The 23,025-nt window shown below is 33.4% G+C and overlaps 1 protein-coding gene across 1 annotated transcript; it reads left to right on the forward strand.

Moving 5' to 3' along the window:
- Positions 1–154: 154 nt before the first annotated feature.
- LOC133328483 (sodium-dependent nutrient amino acid transporter 1-like) lies at positions 155–22,747 on the forward strand. The gene is made up of 11 exons (XM_061537049.1): positions 155–434; positions 10,369–10,458; positions 10,521–10,752; positions 10,819–11,089; positions 11,496–11,599; positions 11,658–11,847; positions 11,917–12,093; positions 12,535–12,634; positions 12,703–12,879; positions 19,744–19,838; positions 22,571–22,747. Exons 1-11 carry the CDS (start codon positions 155–157, stop codon positions 22,745–22,747), a joined length of 1,893 nt encoding a protein of 630 aa, XP_061393033.1.
- The last annotated feature ends 278 nt before the right edge of the window (positions 22,748–23,025 follow it).

Here is a 23,025-nt window from a genome sequence, read left to right on the forward strand (position 1 = left end):
CATAGATATTGAAAATTCTATCTTTGGATTAAGTGTTTCTTTATATAAGTTTGAGATAAGAAAATAAAGGTTTAAAGGGTTCTTAGAGCTCCCAATAAAAACTGTGATATATTTCCCATACAATAATAAATAGCATAAATAAACGCCTAACAACATGAATTCCATTGAGGAGGGCAGCAAACCAACTTCAATCAACAATGTCAACAACACGACCGATACAAGTGATTCGAACTCCAATCATCAACCATCAGCAGCAGCAGCATCATCAGCCGCCAATAAAGAACGTGAAAATTGGGCCAGCGGTTTAGAATTTCTTATGTCCTGCATCTCAGTGTCTGTGGGCTTGGGCAATATCTGGCGTTTTCCATTTACCGCCTATGAGAATGGTGGCGGTGCATTCCTGATACCCTACATCGTGGTGTTGTTCTTAATTGGTATGTCGCTAAAATATTGATTGCAAATTGATTTGGTCAATTTGGTTAAATTGTATTTGAGTTTATTTGTTTTGTTTTTTGTTTCCATTCTTTTTCTTAATTTTTGTTTAGTATTTTGATGTTGTTTGCTTTTGGTTCCCTATTGTGTGTGCTATCCTTAGACTGATGAGGTTAATTTGTGTTATTAGTAATTCAAAGTGTCATCATCAAATTTACTTTACTTTTGTTCAGTGTGATAAAATGTTCGTATCATTGGTGTTTGATAAACAACAGAGGGAAATTTACTTTTTGTATGGCATAAATGGACTTTATGACCTACTTTTAAAATATTACAGTGAAATGGAATTAAAAAATATATTTGAAAATTTATCAACTGAATTCAATTAGGTGCCGATTGGTGGAACCCTCCATTCACTATTTGAGACGATGATGTCGACAGATATATACACTGGTGGCCAAAACTAAAACAAATAAAATTTCAAAGTTAATAAATGCCGCATAACTTTTTCAAAAATAGAGATATCGTGGCGTTTTTTTTAATCGGGTACTCACTAAAAAACTAAAGATTTAATCCAAGAATTCATTTTGAATTTGGATAAGGGAATTGTCTCAATTTTAGCTTGGAGCAACTCTACAGTACAAACAGATGAGCTCTAAAATTTTAGTTATTTTTATTGTTATAAATACTATATTTTGGTTTCTTCACTTATTGCCATCCATTTTTAACCGATTTATTTGATTTTTCTCATTTTCGAAAGCTTATTTTATTTTCTTCCCCGTAATATGATAAAACTTATGCGACTTGATATCATAATTTCATCGTACAGTCCGAAGAAAAATACATTTTGTCTTTTTATGCGTATTTTTCACATTTCAACCGCTGTAACTCAGCCAATCCTCAACCGATTTACTAAATATATACCTTTTTTAAAAAAAAATTCTACTCTTCGAAAGAAAAAAAGAATAATATAAATCCATTAGAAATAAAAGAAGTTATTCTCGTTTCAAATTGAAAATCTGTGAAACCACGTTTTTCTCTACATTTGCCGCTATTAAACTAGGTTGCTGTGAAAGCGTGTATTCATGTGTACTAAAAGTACTACATGCTACTATATTTGGTACAAATTTAATTCGGAGGTACAAATCGAGCTTGTAAACCTATAGAATCATGAAATTTGGAGCAGGAAGTTTTAGAAATTTCTACTAATGTGTACTAAATTTGGTACAATTTAAATTGTTGGTGAAGCGATAGAGTTGGAATCATGAAACTTGGATTTAGGATCACTGTGGAAGTGTTGGTTTGAGTAAAGTAGGAAGTTTTGGAAATTAGTACTACTGTGTACTAAATTTGGTACAATTTCAATTGTGAGTCAACCGATAGGATTGAAATCCTGAAACTTGGATTTAGGATCACTGTAGGGGTTTCTACTTCGTTTTGGTATGAAGGAGGTTTTAAAAAATCCTACTACTGTGTACTAAATTTGGTGCAATTTGAATTGTGGGGGGACCGATAGAGTTTGAATACTGAAACATGGATTTAGGATCACTGTGGGAGTGTAGGTTTGGGTTAAGTAGAAAGTTTTAGAAATTCCTACTACGGTATAGTAAATTTGGTAAAATTTGAATTGTGGGTTTTAGAAATTTGTACTAATGTGTACTAAATTTGGTACAATTTAAATTGTGGGTGAAGCGATAGAGTTGGAATCCTGAAACTTGGATTTGGGATCACTGTGGGAGTGTTGGTTTGAGTGAAGTAGGAAGTTTTGGAAATTAGTACTACTGTGTACTAAATTTGGTACAATTTGAATTGTGGGTCAACCGATAGAGTTGAAATCCTGAAACTTGGATTTAGGATCACTGTAGGGGTTTTTACTTCGTTTTGGTATGAAGGAGGTTTTAAAAAATCGTACTACTGTGTACTAAATTTGGTACAATTTAAGTTGTGGATGAAGAAATAGAGTTGGAATCCTGAAGCTTAGATTTAGGATCACTGTGGGAGTGTAGGTTTGGGTTAAGTAGAAAGTTTTAGAAATTTAATTCGGAGGTACAAATCGAGAATAGAATCATGAAATTTGGAGCAGGAAGTTTTAGAAATTTGTACTAATGTGTACTAAATTTAGTACAATTTAAATTGTGGGTGAAGCGATAGAGTTAGAATCCTGAAACTTGGATTTAGGATCACTGTGGGGGTGTATGTTTGGGTTAAGTAGTAAGTTTTGGAAATTCGTACTACTGTGTACTAAATGTTACCAAATTTGGATTTGGGTGAACCGATAGAGCTGGAATTTTGAAATTTGAATCATTGAATCATCGATAAGTCTGGAATCCAGAAATTGGGGAAATAAGCTTTTCATTGGATTATATGAAGTATATAGTAGTGGAAAACAATGGAAATTAAATCGGTTATATGATTTCAATTGGACGGTTGAGGTGGGTACTTATGGAATTTTCTATATATTAATGTGTGTCAAATGGAACTAAATTTGGTAAAATTTGGATTTAGGTGAACCTTTAGAGCTCGAATAATGAAATTTGGTACTAAATGGTACTCAAATTTCATGTATGGTCGATATTAATGTGCAGATTGATTTATTTTTCTGGCATGTGTAGTATTTTGTGAAAATAACATGTTAATACACGTTTAAATTATTCCCACCTACGCTAACGAAGTAGCAGGCATATGTTATATGATGGCGGACCCGCCGTGCCAAATTTCGTGCAAATCGAAAGATATATAGGAACTTTGGCACACCATTTACATTAAATCGGACGAAAATATATATGGGAGCAATATCTAAATCTAGACCGATATTAAGGAAACTTAAGACACATTATTCTAGACCTAATTCATTACGCTAGGCTACATTTCGAATGTTATATAGGGACTTTCGCGCAAATCCAAAGATATATAGGGACTTTGGCACACCATTTACATTAAATCGGACGAAAATATATATGAGAGCTATATCTAAATCTGAACCGATTTTAAGTGAACTATGCCAAATTTCATCCAATTCGGATCGACCTGTAGGGGAGAGGGGTGCACCTTTGAACGTGGGGCATCTTTGAACCGTGCTCCTAAAATCTCGGTTTAGAATTTTTCCGACCCGCAACCAAATTTTTTTATATGCCAATCTTGTTCTTTATCCGCGTAAATCATTTTGGCTAGCTTTTTCAGTTGTAGACAAAATTCACATGACTGACTATGTTTTCGCACTGCAATTGTAAACTTTTATTCTTTTGGTTGTAAGGGCGCAGGAAGAATTCAGTGATTGTTTTCTTTCGTTAAACAATTTTTTTGCATTCCAAACAATTATTTCAAACATAACTAATGTACTTTCTTTCATATATATTTCCTACAGAAAAAGTTATTATAAATTTCCGTAAAATACCACAGGTGGGGCACCTTTGAACATACCCAGTAAACTCCATTTAAAAACGGAGTTTTTAACTTTTGGCTTCGATTTCTCATAAATTTCAAATGGGCTAATAAGATTACGAAATTAGTTGTATTTTTCACCATATACATTTTTGTTTTTATGTCATTTTATGTTTTAATAAACTTTGATCAGAATTGTTTAATTTTCGAATATTTTTGTATATGTTTTTAATAAATAAATGTATTTCTGATATATATGAATACAATACATATATATTTGAACATAAGCACTGTAAAAAAACATGCCGTTCAAAAAATCAAGCTTTGTTCAAAGGTGCCCCCTGGGGGCAGTTTTGAACACTTTGACTTCCTCCATTAAAACAGTAATAAAATCTGTATATGAAAAACTTATAAGAAACCAAAAAGTATAAAATAAAAAATTTTATGAGGCTTGAAAGAAAAAAGTGTTCAAAGTTGTCCCCCTCTCCCCTACATTGTTTACAATTTAACATGGACAGATAGGCGGACATGCATAAATCGACTTAAAAAGTGATTCATGCTCATTCTCAAAAGAAACCATGTGTCTATCTCGTTTCCTTTTGCCTGTCATTATTAATCTCTCAAATGAGACTACCTTCAACAATTATGCCACGTTTTTGACCATGCAAAAATACCGTGCAATTTAGTTTTCCATAGAATATAAATAAATTTTGCGTATATATATATATATATATATATGGGAAATTACAAAATTCTTTTAAAATTCCATTAAAAAAAAATTTGAAAAAAATTTTTGCGAGCACATTTATGATAAGAAAAATATGCTGATTCGAAATCTGTTCGCGTTCACAAATTCGGATGCTGCGCACAAAAGTTATAGCGGTTTTTAATCTTGTATTTCAAATATAAATTAAATGAATTCCTATTCGTCGTAAATCGCGAATTTCTTCACAAATGGTTAAACACCATTGTTTTCTTTGCATACTAGTCAAATCACATTGAAATACGGTATAATAGTCGCGAAAAACAAATAGAAGCATGAAGATATCGGGAAAAAAATAAATTAATTTTTAAATCAAAACAAATTTTTTTTTGAATTTTCGATTTTTTAGTATTGTTAAGAGGATACGGTTTTGCCTTAATCTTCTAAAATATACGACGCTTTTGTCTGCAAATTTTTTAAGATGATTGTTAAATATCGATAAATTCATTTAATAAGAGTTTCGTCGTTAAAAGTGACTAAATATATTGCACATACAATTCATAAAAATGATCAATATTGAAAAACATACAATTCGCGTATTAGTTGAAATCAGTTGATGCGCATGCGGTTTTCGTATAAACCGAATCAATTTCTTCCAATAATTATGCATTTTTCGAGATTTCATTAAGCGGTCAAAGTGTGCCGCTCGATGCACTTTACTATGCAAAAACCCTAAAAATGACTAAAAATGGTGCAAAGTGCATACGATTTTTATGCGCATCCGATTTCAGTAATCTCCTATGAAAATACACAAAAGGGCACCTATTTTAAAAGGATCGGTTAAGAACCGCGGATGTGCCTCCACAATCGATTTTTGATCAAATACGCATATTATTCGCGTATCGATATATTTTTGACCTATTTTCACACAGATTCGCGAATATGATAACACAATAATGAATGTATGTGAAATCAATTCGAAGAAATCCGCGATTATATACGCGAATTTGTCAAAATACGTTTTTGCACTTTTTCCACATTCAAGGTACCTAAATCCGCCGTTTTATTGGGCGGAATTGAACATGGATGGGCTCATTAGACCCGGCACGTAAAAAAACTAAAATCACGCGGGGTTCCACGGAATTTGAATGGACCTTCTTAAATTAGGACTCAAAAAATAGGTTTTTTATAAAAATTTACGCACCCAATTGCAAAGAAGCTACGGTGAGCACATTCATGAGATATACACCAAACGAAGCAAAATCACGAGTTCTACAATCTTATAATCAGTTTAGTCCATTATCTGGATGCGCGTCCTGACAATAACAAACATTCAAAAAAATACCGAAAATCCGGCTTCAAAATTTCAGCATCCGTTTTGGGTGGATGCAGTGATTACATCGAAAAATCACACAATAGAAACTTATTGTCCATGGGTTATTCTGCAACTTAGTCACTGACCACATGTGCGTGCGTTGTGTAGTTTAGCCACAAATCAGGAACGAACATAAAAAAACTCGTTGGCTTCAACACATTTTCACCTATTTTTTACATTACCACCATAACAGCTTCCACACAACTTATTAATTATTACTAATATTTTAAGATTTTGACAAGAACACTTCATTTTATATAAATGAATTTAAATTATATGCAATATGTTCATATTTCGCGAGTTATAACCTTGCAAACCTCAGTTTCAAGGAATTTAAAAGATTTTTGTAATTTCCCATATAAATATAAATATATATATATATATATATATGAATAAATTATTAATTTCTATCTGTCTACTTATTTTTTTATTTCCAATTATTTAGTGTTTTTCAATATGATTTTATTAAAAATTATTCAATTTATAAATAATATTTTCTTTAATTTTTAATGAAATTATTTCGACCTTCATTTAATTGTGCAAAAAAAAAAAAAAAGACAACGAAAACAAACGTTTACGTTCGCAAATTGTTACTAGGCAGAACTGTTGCCTTTTCCTCTTCGAGACGGAAATAAATGTCATCGTCAAATCCAAACGAAACGAAATGAAACAAATATTTAATAAAACCAATTAAAAACCAATTGAGCGGTTATTTCATTCATTGTGATTGATGATCAACTTATCTGTAATGAACAAAGAAAGAAATTCTACTTAGATTTTTATATTTCTTTTTTAGGGCCTAGATATCGTACATATACAGATAAGATTTCTATCTAAGGTTCAGAGACTTTACCTAGGTAGTATAATGAATAAAATTTAGATTATTTGTGTCATAAAAAACATGTCCACGGTTTATCATTGCTGTAGGCATTGTTTGCTATTGACATTTAAATGCTAAGGGAAAATGTTTCAGTAATTAAATCTAGACAAGTCTATGACACCTTGTATATACAAATATATTTAGTTACAGATATTATTTTGAATACAACAACAAATCTGTCCATAACAGATATCAAGTGGACTAGAGAAATATGTCCGCAAAATGTGGCATATAATTCAGCTAAACTTAAAAAGGGATTTTTGTGTTCCAAATGCAGGTACTTAATGGGTTATTTAACATTTATGTATATGTTGTTGGCAACAGTCTTGGGGTGATCATATGGTGATTAGTGTAGTTGAATTGGTTTCCGCATGAGGCTTTTGATTGTAATCGTAATCGTATTCTAAGAATCGCCATAAAATTAGGCGTGAAATAAATTACTGCTTGGATTTTACAGCTCTCACATGTTTATCGCTTGTTTTACAACTGAAGCATAATTGCTAAATAATAATTAATTTTCAATTAATAGCTTAATATGTTATATACAGTACGTCAATAATGAGTTCACACATGGATAATTATTAAACATTTTCAAATATAGAAGCTCTAAATAACACTAATTTAATACAGTTTAACAGCCCGTTTTTGTAAAATTCCAAACGAACGAAATCGAGTGACTTACGACCAAACTCCTTGGTTTTGAAAAATATGTCATTTATTTTTGTTTTGAATCAGAAAACCTTAATAAACATAAATAAAGGATTGGTCGTAAGTCACTCGAATTCGTTCGTTTGGAATTTTACAAAAACAGGCTGTAAGTCAACCAAATTAAAATTTAGTTTCGTGAAAATCGGTCCTGATTTAGATATAGCTTCCATTTTCGTCAGATTTTAGGTGAATGGTGCACCAAACTCCTAATGTTTGTCCAATTGACACAAAAGTTTGCACAGCGTGTACACAAACAACTCTAAATCTGCCCAAATGAAATAAAACTTAGCGTAGGTTTCAGAATATATGTACGGATTGATGTTAGTCGGTTCACATATAGATAAAGATCACATATTTAAGCGCGTTCAATTTCATGTCAATGTTCCTTCGAAAAAGGTGACGTCTATTACGATATACATATGTATATATATGCAGAATATATCAAAGGGTATAATATAGTCGTCCCTGTCCGACTTTACTACTTTCCTTGCTGTTTTTTTTTTTTTTTTGCTAAGAGAGGATTTCAGAAGACTAGAAGAAGTGCCTAGAATGTGCATATATCTCACAAATTGAAAAAAATCGCAGGCTCGTAGTGAGTTCGATAAAGCATCACAGAAGAAAAAAATGAAACTATTTGATTCTGTCATCTGATCCAAAGCCATTTCTTAGCTCTCGAAAAAAACAAAGCCATTTCTTAGCTCTCGAAAAAAGAATTATTAGGGGATTAAGGCATATCCTTACTTTTAGATCCTTTCATACAGGAAGATGTGACTAATTTAAATAATTATTATTTCCATTCCATTGTTAAATGTTAAATTAGAATGAAACTTTTTATTGAAAAGTTCGTAATTATTACAAAGAATTTGTTATTTTTAACATTTTCATATATACATATGAAAAAATGAGGCGCCCGAAATAGATACCCGGCTGATCTACATTAATACTTTAATATTCGTTACATTTTCATAATTTAAAAAAGTCATAAAAATTGTCACGACTATTTTAAAAGGCAGCCAAAAATGGCGCACAGTGGTCCAAGATGATAATCTAATTGAAAAAATCATAAATTCTCTTCAGAAATATTATTATTACAATATGAACTTAATATTTACGTTATGTGAAAAGAGTTAATTGACAATGTTAAAATTTAATATTGTTCTTGAATTATACTGGTCATCCTTTTGATCGATGTTGTTCTACTTAAACAATTGATTTGATATTAACCATTTTAATAGACCTTTCGAAGTCAAAGGTGTCCTTTAAGGGAACCCCACCCATTCTCGATTTTAATTTTTCAAGATTTTCAATGGGCTGGTAAATCAATACCAATGCTTGTTAAGGTTTGTAACTTTGCACATATATATTTGAAGATTCAAAAGAGAAGAAAAATAATTTACGGAATAATAATTTTCGGAATCCGAAAATTCCAACGGTGTTAGAAAGAGTACATGTCTGGCTCTCGTATGAACTAGGATTATTGACTTCGCTCTAAAATTAACAAAATGGTGGACCTTTGAAAAAATATTTTTGAAAAATCGCCGATTTTTTACCAAAACCCAAGTTAAAAAATAAGGAAGATCTTCACCGATTGGCTTTATCCTAGTTCATACGAGAGCTATACATTCCCAGAGAAACGTTGCAAAATTTGGAACCGATTGGATTATTAGTTTTTGAGTTATCGTGCCCGCCATTCGCAAAAAAAATTTTAGAGAAAAAGTTTGAGAAGCCCTTTAGCCGTCACTTGATGCTGACACAATAAATCGGATATATCTTCAAGAGTTCTTGAGATTTTCACTTGAAATTTTGTAGGGACATTCTTTAATCAGTGTATGTTCGAATTATATCAACAACAATTTTTACCCCGGGAATGGGGGGTCCCCTTAAGTGAATTTTTTAACTTTTGACTTTTGTATTTCAATTTTTTGTTAATTGTTATAACTATGTTTTGAAGTCTAGTTATTAAAGCAAATTCCGGCCCATTAGTATCTATACTTTTAACACAAAGGCTGAATTTTGCCAATTTTAGGTTTACGGTAGGGATTGTTGCCAATATGAATAGATTTTTTATTTGTAAGTAAATTTGTTTGTCCGAAATTTTGCACAGCACACTATGGGCCAGGAATCCAATTTTTTCCATTATAGTATAATAATTTAATAAAAGATTAAAATAGAAGTAGCTGAGAAGTACCGAGTGGCCATAGCTCTTCAAACCCTTTTTCAAAAATAATTTGATTTGACCGCCGTGTTTTCGGTTCACCCTATTACAGTTTTACTTTTTTCTTGCAGAAACGTAATCCTCGAAACCTTTATATATGGTATTTCATAAACCTTTTGCTCTAAACTTGGGCAAAAAAGGGATCTCTGGCCCATAGTACAGCGTACCGAATTTTTTTTATAAAATAATCCGTGACAATATTTGTTGAAATCGGTTCAGTTTTACTATTTTAACTAGCTGTCATCTATAAAAAGAATTATGTCCTCTATCTGTCATCTATCTCTATAATCTGTCATCATTGTCATCTATATTTTTAAAACCTTGATCAAGTTCATTTTTGTAAAATAAAAAAAATTATTAAATAAATTTTATGAAATGTCAGTGAAATATTTAGAAAAGGGGCCAGAATCTTAGCAGGAAAACCCATATACATGCCCAATATTCGGCATTTTCAAGACATTTTCCAACTTTATTGGATATTTTGGGTTCTAGGTTTCTAGGTGTAAAAACACACCATTCAATTTTTTTTTTGAAATTTTACGCAAAATTTACGTTCAATAGTGGCTGCAATTTACTATTCCTTGTGGGGGTCCAATAGTTTTTTTATTAATATGTATTCATAATTCTATACGATTTGGTCCATAGAAATATATTTCATTCGTTTTATTTTTCAGGAAAACCAATGTACTATCTAGAAGTTCTTTTAGGACAATTTACCAGCAAAAGTTCCGTTAAAATATGGTCCATATGTCCCTCATTTGTAGGTAAGCTTTAGAAATCAATCAATAATTTTCCTCAAAAATAATTATACATTATCGAATTCCAGGTGTTGGCATTGGTCAGGCTTATGCCGGTGTTACAGTACTTACCTATTATTCCTCGCTGTTGGCCTTGACACTCTATTATTTTGTGGCCTCATTCTATAATCCTTTGCCGTGGTCCTACTGTCGTGAGGAGTGGGGTTCTAATTGTGTTGACTCCAATTCGAAAGCAACTAATGGGGAAAATTTCACAACATTCAATGACAAACCGACAAGTAGTTCGGAAATGTATTTTATGTAAGTTCGATGTTAGAAGGAGATTTTCAAATTCCTGTTTATTTTATTTTATCCGTTGATTTATAGCAAACAGGTAATTCGTGAATATGATGATATATCCGAGGGTATTGGCCTGCCAAGTTGGAGACTGACATTGGCCTTATTTGTGGCATGGCTAACAACATTTTTGGTAATAGTTCGTGGTGTAAAAACGGCCGGTAAGGCAGCATATTTCTTGGCCATATTTCCATATGTCATTTTGATAACACTGCTAATAAGAGCTGTTACTTTGGACGGGGCATTGGATGGTATTATATTTTTCTTGAAACCCAATTGGAGTGAATTGCTGAATTTGAAGGTAAGGAATTTAGAAGAAGAAAAAGCCTTCTGTCCTATAGAAGAAGAAGTCTTCTTTTGTCCTATAGAAGAAGAAGCATTCTTCTGTCCTATAGAAGAAGAAACCTTTTTCTGTCCTATAGAAGAAGAAGAAGCCTGTCCTATAGAAGAAGAAAACTTTCTCTGTCCTATAGAAGAAGAGAGCTCCTTCCGTCCTATAGAAGAAGACTTCTTCTGTCCAAAAGAAAACATTTTTTTCTTGTGAAAAAGTTTTTTTCTGTCCTTCAGAAGAATCCATCCTCTGACCTACAGAAGAAGAAGCCCTCTTCGGTCCTATTGAAGAAGCAGTTCTATAGAATTTGCCTGTGCTATACTTAGAAGAAATCTTATTGCTTCCTATTGAAGATTTTTTTTAATTATATTTTTAGGTTTGGAAAGAAGCTGTGGTCCAATGTTTCTTTTCTCTGGCTGTGGGACTGGGTCCAATTGTTATGTTTTCATCATATAATAAATTTAATCACAATTCACATAGGTATGTAAACCTATTAAAGAATATTATTCCGAATAATTTACAACTTCGACGATTCCAGAGATGCTATAATTGTTACCAGTTTGGATACTGTAACCAGTTTAATTGCGGGTATCACCATATTCGGCATCTTGGGTAATTTGGCACATAATCTAAATATAAGTAACATCGATGAGGTGGTGCGTAGTGGTACGGGTTTGGCATTTATATCCTATCCAGATGCTATTGCAAAATTTAATGGTGTACCACAGGTTTGATATTACCGTAACAACCTGTTCGGTGAAAATATCTTGACTAATGTTTCGTTGTTTTATTATCAGTTATTTGCTGTATTATTTTTTATTATGTTGTTCGTTTTGGGCATTGGAACATTGGTCGCCCAGGCCAATACACTGGTAGCAATATTATGTGATAATTTTAAATGGATGAAGGCGTGGATGGTGGCATTGGCAACATCAATTGGTGGTTTTCTATGTGGCATTATTTACGTTACACCGGTACTTATGAGCAATATTTAATGCATATTCATATATGGCAATGATCTATGGGGAGTATAAGTAATGTCAATACGTATACGAACCATTGGCCATAATCATTCTGATCATAAAATTAATTTATGATATTAAATTAATTTGATTTCTATACATTTCATTTGTTCAAAAAAACGCCAGTACTTAAGGGCAACATTTACCGCTTATCATATTTCTAAAACAACGATCCATGGGTAGTATAAGTAATATTAATACTTATACGAACCATTGGATTTTGATTAAATCAAGAGAGAAAATTTTCATATTCATAGACATATTTAATTCGATTCCCACACCTTTTCCAATATTGCTTTCTAATAGTAGCGCAACTATCGCAAAATAATGCCATGTAGAACTACGTTCTTGAATTAATTTAATTTCTATATAATTTCATGTATCCAAAAATAGGCCGGTCAATGGATCCTAAATTTAGTCGATTATTATGGTGCCACATTTGTTATTTTTGGTTTAGCTCTATTTCAGATCATTGGCGTGGCATGGATCTATGGTAAGTGGAAAATACCAGTTTCCAAACACTTAAAATAGATAATTTTTAATTAAAAGTTTGCCTTTTAGGTTTACAAAATTTCTGCGATGACGTTGAGTTTATGAGTCGAATGCGTGTCTCATTCTATTGGCGTATCTGCTGGGCAGTTATTACACCACTTTTACTATTATTTATTTTCGTTTATTCCATGGCCGAATTGAAAACATTAAAATATGCTGGCATGGACTACCCAGAATCGGCAAATAGTAAGTGATATGTGATATGTTTTTCACGAACACTTTATTTATGTCCAACACCTTACTGCCTTATAGGGTATTATATCTTTGTGCCTACTTATAGAATCACTTTCGAAGTCGATTTATGAAAATCCATCTACCCATAGATTATTCTAAAGTACAGGATGCATTTATTATCCAAATGAAATGAAATTTTAAATTATTTAATTTATTTATTCTTTCATTTACTCCCCATGTCTTTCAGGAGTAAATATATACGCCTTTGTATTATTATTATTATTTTGTTCACACAAAAATCTTGGTTCATGTGGCCCTATAAATTTTGACCGATCTCCGTTCTGGCCAGATGGTTTTTGAAATCCTGCATCCAGGTTCAGTTGACTATCTGTTGCCGACTACCTCGCAGTATCTCAAACGGATTTTCCCAATAAAGTAGCCAATGGGAGAGTGGACGACTGTGAACCCTCTCGGCTATCTCACTTCCTTCTATGTTGCTATATCCTGAAACCCAATATAATTTAACAATCCGTCGTCATGCAATCACGAACCGCTTTTGAGTTAATAATGCACGACTTGGCTTAAGAGCCGCCTGACTATCGATACTCTCTGATGTCGTTAAAGCCGTTATGGGAAGGAGTATAATCACTGATTTTTGTAATTCTCTCCAAAAAGTCACAAACTGGCGTCGTGTTAGGTATACTAGCGTAACCAAAATGCAGCGACTTCCAGGCATCCGTTTCCCGGAGCCTCAGAACACATCTAGCAGCCTGGACGAATTGATAATTCTGCTTTCCAGCATTCTACTAACCCAATCCGTTAGGAGGAAGATCACAATGGATAGCCTCCAGCTTCACATTGTTGAAGGCTCCTTCGAATTGAAGGAATGCAACCAATGTGTAACCGGAGGTCTCCATATTTATCTCGATACGTCCAACCATTGCTATGTACGATAAAAGCAGACAAGCACTAAAAATGTCCTGCAGAGTGATCAATACTCGTTCATCGACGTGTTGCACGCAGAGATGGTCCGTCAGAAACAGTGACGTAAATGACCTACATATCCGACGTATAATACATACGTCAGAAACGTCGGAAACCTACTCAAAACCATTAGCTTTTTGACAAAATAGCTGTTTCCTTTAATAAATTATCAAATTACGTATGCTTTACTCAAATCTATATCAAATTTCAAAATTTTCATCTCCAAAAAGTTTGGAATTGTTGATCAGTTCCAGTAAGGAATAGTCAGATATATATAAAAATGATATATATTCTACAAAATACCTATATATGGTAATGATATTCAAATAAATACAATTTCTACTACTTTTATTACATTTTATACAGGTATATGACGTTTTCGACGTTTACACCTTTTTGACAGTCGAAAACCTAAAAATTCGTCACACGGACCATCCCTGGTTGCACGCCACATATAAGTGGGTTGATGATCGATCAAGTGTATCTCCACATCCCGTCGCACTATGTCGCAAGTTCATATAAACAGCGGCCAAAAATAGAAGAAGTTATCATAAGTTAATGAAATTTGGTACATGTGCTTATTATTGGCCTAAAGAGCAACTGACAAAAAAATAGATAGATCGGACCAAGATTTGGTATACCTCCCATACATAGGGTCTTGAAAAATCCGCTTTTTGGACATATAAATTGTTTATATTCATTCAAATTGCAAATTGTCTTCGCCCAAAGACGAAGACATGAACATTTCAGTAATAGGTGTTGTAATTTAGTTGTTGGCCCAAATTTCAGGTACCTACTATAAAATCGTTATATGCAGCTAAATTAAGCATAGTAGTTTTATTTTTGTTATTTTTATTATAATACTAGCGGGCCCGGCAAACGTTGTCTTGCATAGCATTATTGTTGATGTATAATTCACAAATATAATTCAAGATAGCCCAATATTAAACTCCACTCCACGATTTAAGATAGTGCTATGAAATTAGCACATACATTGCTACTACTCCTACGATATTTGATATTGAAAATGTTCAATATTAGTTCACTATTTAGGGTATCCCCTTCAATATGAGAAATTGTAACGATTTTATCAACAAAATTGGTAGTAATTGAGCAGAAAGTGTCCGTACCAAATATTATCAATATTGGAGTATGTTTCGGGGTACCGCCTATATAATGGTAGCCCTAAATATTCAGTATTTCAACAGCATTGCTTTTAATTTAATATAAGGGATAGTTCTTGAGCAGAAAATCTCTCTACTTAAAATTATCAATATTATATCAGTATTTGGCTGTAATTTTATATTTTGGATGACCATCGAGTAGAAAATGTTCCTAACAAAGCTTCCGAAATGCCTCCATATAATGGCACTCCACATTATACGATCCTTTGGGGATTTGGACACGTTTTTCAACCTAATCAGCTGTAATTGGTTGTTTTATTTGGTAGCATGAATCCTACTAAAAATTGTCAATATCAGTCCACTCTTCTGTATTTTGGGGGGTTTAGTCACGTGTTAGAACAAAATTGGCTGTAATTTTATATTTTAGATGATCAGTGAGTAGAAAATCTACTTACTTAAATTATCAATATTGATCCAAGTTTCCGTGTAGCACCATACAATGGTATCCCCCTCAATTTCTCATGTGGTGTCAAATCATATTACCAACAATTAATTAATCCCCATTCCCATTGTATGTCTAAAAATAATAAAAAATGTCATTTCGGGATATTGGGGGTGAAAAATTATCTATTTAGGACCAAGTTTTGATATAGCATATAAATACAGGTTTCGGTTCTATAAAGACATTGACCGGATTCCTGTGAATAAAAAACAGCATCCCAGAAATTATGTACTATAGATTAACGTTTAAGAAATACGTCATAATTATTTCCCGTTCAATTTTCGGTATGTTGAAGTTCTTATTCCCGTTTTCCAACCTGAGTGTGATATGATATACTTCTCAATTATTTGTTTTATTCTCCTAAAAATGTTTTAATACAATGTCAAACCAATTGAAAAAAAATAAATATTTAGAAAATTTTCAATAATTGACAAATGTATGCTTAAAGGAATGATACGCTACCGATTTTCGCCAAAAATATCTCAAAATACAACTACGACGTGGTGCAATTCAAATAGCTCGATACTAAATTCGTGAAAATGCCAATATGTTGCAAAATACTTTTTGCAAATTTTTCGTGGTTTTTGACTTTTTCACACCTTTTAAACATTCCCTGGAGCTCCACGAACATTTCAACATTCAACATTGCGGGCCGGCAAACGTTGTCTTGCATATCAATATTGTTGATGTATAATTCACATAACGATAGCCCAATATTAAATTATCTTTAAGATAGTGCTCTGAAATTTGAACATACATTGAAATTGCACAGAAAGTGTCCGTACCAAATATTATCAATATTGGCCCATGTTTCGGTGTACCGCCCATATAATGGTAGCCCTAAACATTCGATATTTTGAAGATCTTAAGCACGGGTTTCGACAGAATTGCTTTTAGTTTAATATAAGGTATACCTATTGAACAGAAAATCTCACTACATAAAATTATCAATATTGGCCCAAGTATCCAGGTAACCCTATAATAGTCGGTATTTGGCTGTAATTTTACAATTTGGATGATCATTGAGTAGAAAATTTTCATAACAAAATTTACCCAAGCTTCCGAAATCCATTTAATGGAACTCCACATTATAGAATGCTTTGGGGATTTGGGCACGTTTTTCAACCTTAATTAGTTGTTTTATTTGGTGAGTCCAACATCTCCTTACAAAGAATTATCAATATTGGTCAAAGTTTGTGGGTTGCACCCATATAATGGTATCCCCCATAATTTCTCATGTTGTGTAAAATCTTCCTACCAAAAATTAATATGTCTCCATTCCCATTGTTGTAGTTAAAATACTTCATTCCGTGATATTGGGGGGAGACACATTTTTGCGACAAAGTATCTACTTAGGTCCGACTTTTGATATAGCATCTATATAGCATAATACCCCATTTATTATAAAGTATTATAAATACATTGACCGAATTTCCTAATAGAGTTGGCTATAATTAGGCATAACGAATTCCTGTGAATAAAAAACTCCATTCCAGGAATTTTGCACTACAGCTTAACGTTAAGCAACGCCATATTTATTTTTAGTTAAATTTTCGGTATGTTGAATTTCTTACCCCCGTTTTCCAACTTGAGTGTTATCGGTAGTTAGCATGTTCAATACGAATGGATAACATCGGACGGAGGTTTTCGTATAACCTTCAAGTCGCTACGTCATCGCTAATTTTTATAAAATTTCTGGTTTTTTGTTTGTTGTTCTCTTTTCAGCTGAGCTTAATGATAGATTTTTCTAAAGAAGATATCTCGTATATTGCACTGTGATAAACATTTTTGGTGTCGGATATATGCGAAGTGTTTATAAGTTCAAAGATATTGAACAACGATTAGGCACATAACCGCCTGATTTGATATTTCCCGTGGCATAGCAAAATTTCAGGAACTTTAAAGAACAACATTATTATTATTTTCAAACAAATTAATCAAGGACATGGATCTTAGAATCAGAATACCCTGAATGGACATGAACTCGATTCAGAATCTCTTCTGATTTTCCATCCTTACATTAATCCCAAAATGCACTTGCATTCTATGGATGACCTAAGTCAGGTCGTCTTCTTCTCGGCATCTTAACGTTATTAATTAATGACTTTAATATGCCGAACAATAGTGTAACTATCACAGGGTCACTATCTGAAAGGATCACAAAAGTAAAGAAAGTTCACGCGCATGTGTCGGTAATCGAAATTTAATCCTTTCAGAAACTTAAATTGTGACAAAATTTAAAATTTATAAAACTTAAAAAAAAAATTCTGACAACAAAAGCAAATTGAATGCACGAATCTACATTTTGTTTAGAAAACATTTGTATGGGAAATATAAAAGTCAGCTTTTAGACATTTCCCGGCATTTATTCGATATTTTCTCACCTTTTAAACCTTCCCTGAAGCTCCACGAACATTTCAAGACTAAAATAACAAAAATCCGTTCAGCCGTTCTCGAGTTTTAGCGAGACTAACGAACAGCAATTCATTTTTATTTATATATTTATATATATAATAATATAATAAATATTTGATACCTTTAGTAACAAATAAATTACTTTTTTATCATTCACAAAATTTTCAAACACACACATCAGATATATATATAATATTGTCTTCCCAAATGTACGATTTAGTATCATCCACGTTATAATCTAGGGCCTTTACTTTATGACTGTTTAAGGATATTACATGGTCGGATTGTAATATAAAATTCTAATTAAAATCCTTATTTAACTCGGCTTTAACAAAAGTTCGGGCTGCTACTAATTATTTGTTGGCATGACTTGTTAGCATCTTGTGAAAGTCACTCAAAAGGTATTGTACTGCACATTGCATATCACATGCCATGAACTAAAATTTTTCTATATGAACTTTCCACAAAGATAATTCATGTGCGACCTCTAAATTCAGATTATAAGATTATGTCAAATGATCTGACAAATAAGTATAATCTTCAAACTGACTAAAAATTTATTTAAAAGCTATATATTAAAACCAATTCTCCTATATCTCCGCTTGGAATAACGTTTTTACCACTTAATTGCATATTTTATGTAAAATGTTGTATTATTAGTATGTTCTGAATCCATCTTCTCCTTCCTATTTGACCCTCAATAACTTATTTAATTGTATACATAACATATTTGACCATTCGCTTGTAACCATTTCATGAATATGCCATATTTTTTCATAAGGCGGTCACCAAAACAGTTAAATAACTCTAAGGACCGCAGGACTTCGCAGCTAATTTTTTTATTCCTTAAATAGCACACTTTTGACCACTCAAATAAAAAAAAAGCTAAACTTTTTTTTTGCTCCACTAATTTCAAAATTTGTTTTAAAAATTTGATGAACTAAGTACTACAAGTGTGGACGACAGTATGCACCTTATGATATCTATATACATACAAACTAAAGAGAATCCTAGTTTTTACATCCACAGCAACCAAAATAAACACTTTTATAATAACCGTTCATTTGAATATTCAAAAATTTGAGCATCAGAAAAACACACCAATTTTTCGAAAATATGGTAAAAACAGTTTATAAATAATTATCAGATTTGAACCTTTGTAGAGACAAAACTACTCGACATATCGATATAAAATTTCATATTTATTCTAATTGGAGTGTTTTCTATCAATCCTCATCAAAAAATTTGTCCTCCGTGGTACTTGGTTTATAACCATTTTTGGCCGCGGTCGTGACACTGTGCGTCGCTTCGCTTAATACTACTCATACTACCCAAGACTCACGTTTAGCCTTCTTGATTTCATTATTGTAGGATATAAACAATATTATCTTTATACATACGAAGTCAAGAATTCTTCATCCAACCCATTAATAATCCAATGCTACTTCTATTCTATTTTCAAGTATTCTATTCGATTTTTTTATTAGTTTAATTCATTGTGTGAATATAATAATGAAAATGGAAAAAAATCACTAGATAGTTAGGTGTTTTAAAATTGCAAGAATACGGTATTGAGACTTTCGTTTTATTACCGGTAATCGTTTTCTGCGTCCACAAATCGCCTAAAAAATATATTTGTTTACTGCTGGCCTTCAGGGTTTCTGAACCATTTTAGCTATGTCTGTATTTCATTTCCATAGTGTGGATACAAGCAATCCATTTGTTCTGAAATTTATAAATTAGTTTAATATTTAGTGGAATCAAATCAATGTAACATTTAATGCGAGCAAACACATTTACATATATATATATATTTAATAATCAAATTTTTCTTACATCTTTTTTCCATAGTTGCTGGTTGGGTTCTATTGGCCATAGGTTTTGTACAATTCCCTTTGTGGTTCATATGGACAGCATCCTCAAATTGCAGTGGCTCATTGTGGAATGTAAGTATATTATAGCGAAATATTAATGTATACAAACATATGCATCATCTTGAAATAATTTTCTAAAAATATTACAACGGAGGACAATTTCGTGCATTTTGGTGTGAACTAGATTGGGTTGTTGAATCATGTTTTTGAGTCAATGTATCTGTAAAAATAATTTGGGTTAAAACAGAAACCTTGTTCCTATTTTATTTCAGCGTTCTCCAATAATCCGGGGAGTTCGCAATATTATCTTCACATTCATCGTTGCTATTGTCTTGTGTATTAGCTACCTCGACACTTTCTTCTTGGTCTTCGCAGATTCTAGTCTTTCCGATCTTAAAGTAAACTGCATTTGAAACGTAGAATGCCATGCCCTTGGTCTTGGCCAGACTTGTTATAGATATTTTATCTATGCCTAACACAAGGAGCGTCCCATTCTTACGCTCCTCCCTGTGAAAGACCAGCCATTTCTTTGCACAAAGTGTTTTGTTTTGAAGTGCAAATATCTCGAGAATCCGTTCATTTGGGAATGTATTCCCCCAGCCTCTCAAAAACACCGTAGCTTTTGTTAGTCCATGAATATCAGTTTTTCGCACCAACTTTAAATTGGCACCCTCCCAAGGCGGCGTTATAGTGTCTATAAGGTTTTTGAGGACCTCTATTTTTGACGATGATGCAAAATTAATTATCAGCCGGTCCGCTCTGAACTTACAGTTAAGAATTTCTATGGGATCCCCTCCTTGCAGGAGGTGATCTAAGATTTTATTATTAACCAAATCTTCGGTGGTTTTCTGATGCTCTGCGGGAATTTTACCCGAAGTACAATTCATATCAATAACAGCATAGCAAAGCTCTTGCTTTTGGCGTTTCCTGGCAGCCTTTGCATAAGATGGCAAGGTCTTACACAATTCAGCAGACCGCTTCCTCCGGCGGGTGTTCTTTTCCAGATGTCCAGGCTCTAAGGAACTCGGGCCGGTCTTGTAATCATAGTCTTCATGTGCATGTGGGTCTTGATACGATCTGTTCAATCCACTATATGACGGGAAACTTCTTTGTGCCGTGTTTTCCTCCTCATTAAACATCGTCATGGTACTTGGACCAGGCGAGCATGTCATGGAACTGCGTCCAGATTTGTCATAACAACTATCACCATAGGGAAGGGTTTGGTGTGATCTATTCATGGTACTATATGATGTGAAGTTTCTTTGCGCATTTGTTTGTTCGCCAGTGGACCATGTCATGGAATTTGGGCCAGATTTGTCAAAGGTTTGAAGTGATCTACTCATGGTACCATATGAAGGTAAGTTCCTTTGTGCATTGTTTTGTTCTCTTGTGGACCATGTCATGGAATTTGTGCCAGATTTATTGTCCCGACTATCATCAAAGTGAAGGAATGATGGGAAGTTCCTTTGTACATTGTTTTGTACTCCAGTGGACCGTGTCATGCAACTTCGTCCAGAATTGTCAAAATAATTGTCTTCATATCGAGGGGCTTGGTACGGCCTACTCAATCTACTATATGATGGATAGCTAATGTTTTTCTCATCAGGAGACCGCCTCATGACACTTGAGTCGGTATTGTTGTAGTCGTAACATTTTTTCTCAAAATGGGACGGTTGATCACATCTGTCCAATGTGCTATCAATCGGTAAGCTCATTTGCGTTGTAAAGCCAGTGTCCTCATTTTCAGTGAAACTTATATTGGTTGTTAATTCCGAGGAAGTGGGCAAAGGCGGACTCTCCTTTGTGGCATCTGTCTGGATAACATTTAGTCCTTTCCGTCTCATTCTGGCCAATTTCCGTCGTTGTGCTCCAGACAACTGTTTATTTCTGGATCGGGTCTTAGCTATGTTATCCGTACTATTTCCATTGTTCTCTGCGTTTGCGCACTCACCAGTCTCTGAAGTACTACAGGGCGATGGACTCTTTTGTTCATTTTTTGTCGAGTTCTGCTTTTTAGATGATTCCAGATTCATAACATGTTCCGAATATGTTGATGCTAAATGCTCTCTTTCCGTTGGTTCATCTGGCTGACTAGCATTGTTGCCTCTGCGCTGCAATTTTTCATTTATTCGATGTTCTGTTCCGCCTCTGGATTTTGAAAAGTGGTCTTTATCATTCGTTGTGCTTGTCGCATTACGTTCAGCTACAAATGCCAAGACACCCACATTCGTAGCAGATTGTTGCTCACGATCTCTGGATGACGACGGGTCGCGACTCGTAAGCAGATCGACGTCACCCGCCGGTACTGGGTTATTTAAGCCCTGCACCGTAACTTTATTTATATTTTTGACTTTAGGCATTTCAGTGTGTTTTTTGTTTTAGGGGAACATCCCCGTAGTCAGTTTTGGTCCGCGGGGAATACTAAATTCCCTGCAGCAGGTGGACACACTATGCTGTTGCAAAGAGGTCAAGTGAAAGAAGTCTTTCCCTTAAGTTACAAAAGAGTAGTATGAACACCTGCCTACCCCTATCCGCCACCTGGGGACGCGCCCGGTAGAAGACTGACAACTCCCTCGGGATAATATTTCGTATGTTTACTTTCCCAGTAACATTTACTCGGTTGGAATTTGCAGAGAGTAAATACGAATTTTTCTGTCTCAAGAGAGAAAATTGGAAAATGTAAATGAACAACATCCAGTAAAAAGATTGTATCGACACAGTTGATTAAATATCATTAAATAATCTGAACTAACATTTTTATATCTAATTTAAAAATTTCATCATATTTGTAATTCACATTTCAGACCATACAAAAAGCATGTTCACCTAGTGATGAATGGGGTCCCAGTAATCCGGATATACGCAAACAATGGCTAATGTTCAAGACGGAAGCGCAGGAAAAACGAAATGCCAAATTAAAGTCTGACAATAGTTCGTCACTATTTTGGCAGAAACTGAAAAATACTTTCTTCAATACATAGTGTAATGAACATGGGAAGAATGCAGCATTTTCCAAACAATTTTCGTTATTTTTTAATTTTTGTATATTCCGTGTGATGCCTTGTTGCGAAGCATTTATTCGTTATATTAAAAAAAACAATCACGGGTAAATGCTAAAGTAGTACTTAAATTGTGTAAAAGTATGTGATGTATGTATGTATGACATATGTATGTAGTAAATAAGTAATTAGTACCATCATGTAGTCAATAAGAAAAATTAAATTCGAAATTATTTGAAAACTATTAAAAAAAAACAATG

The sequence above is a fragment of the Musca vetustissima genome, unplaced genomic scaffold, assembly GCF_032173495.1.
Source record: "Musca vetustissima isolate MV318-11 ecotype Yass unplaced genomic scaffold, APGP_CSIRO_Mvet_v1 utg4212, whole genome shotgun sequence".
Lineage (NCBI taxonomy): Eukaryota > Metazoa > Arthropoda > Insecta > Diptera > Muscidae > Musca > Musca vetustissima.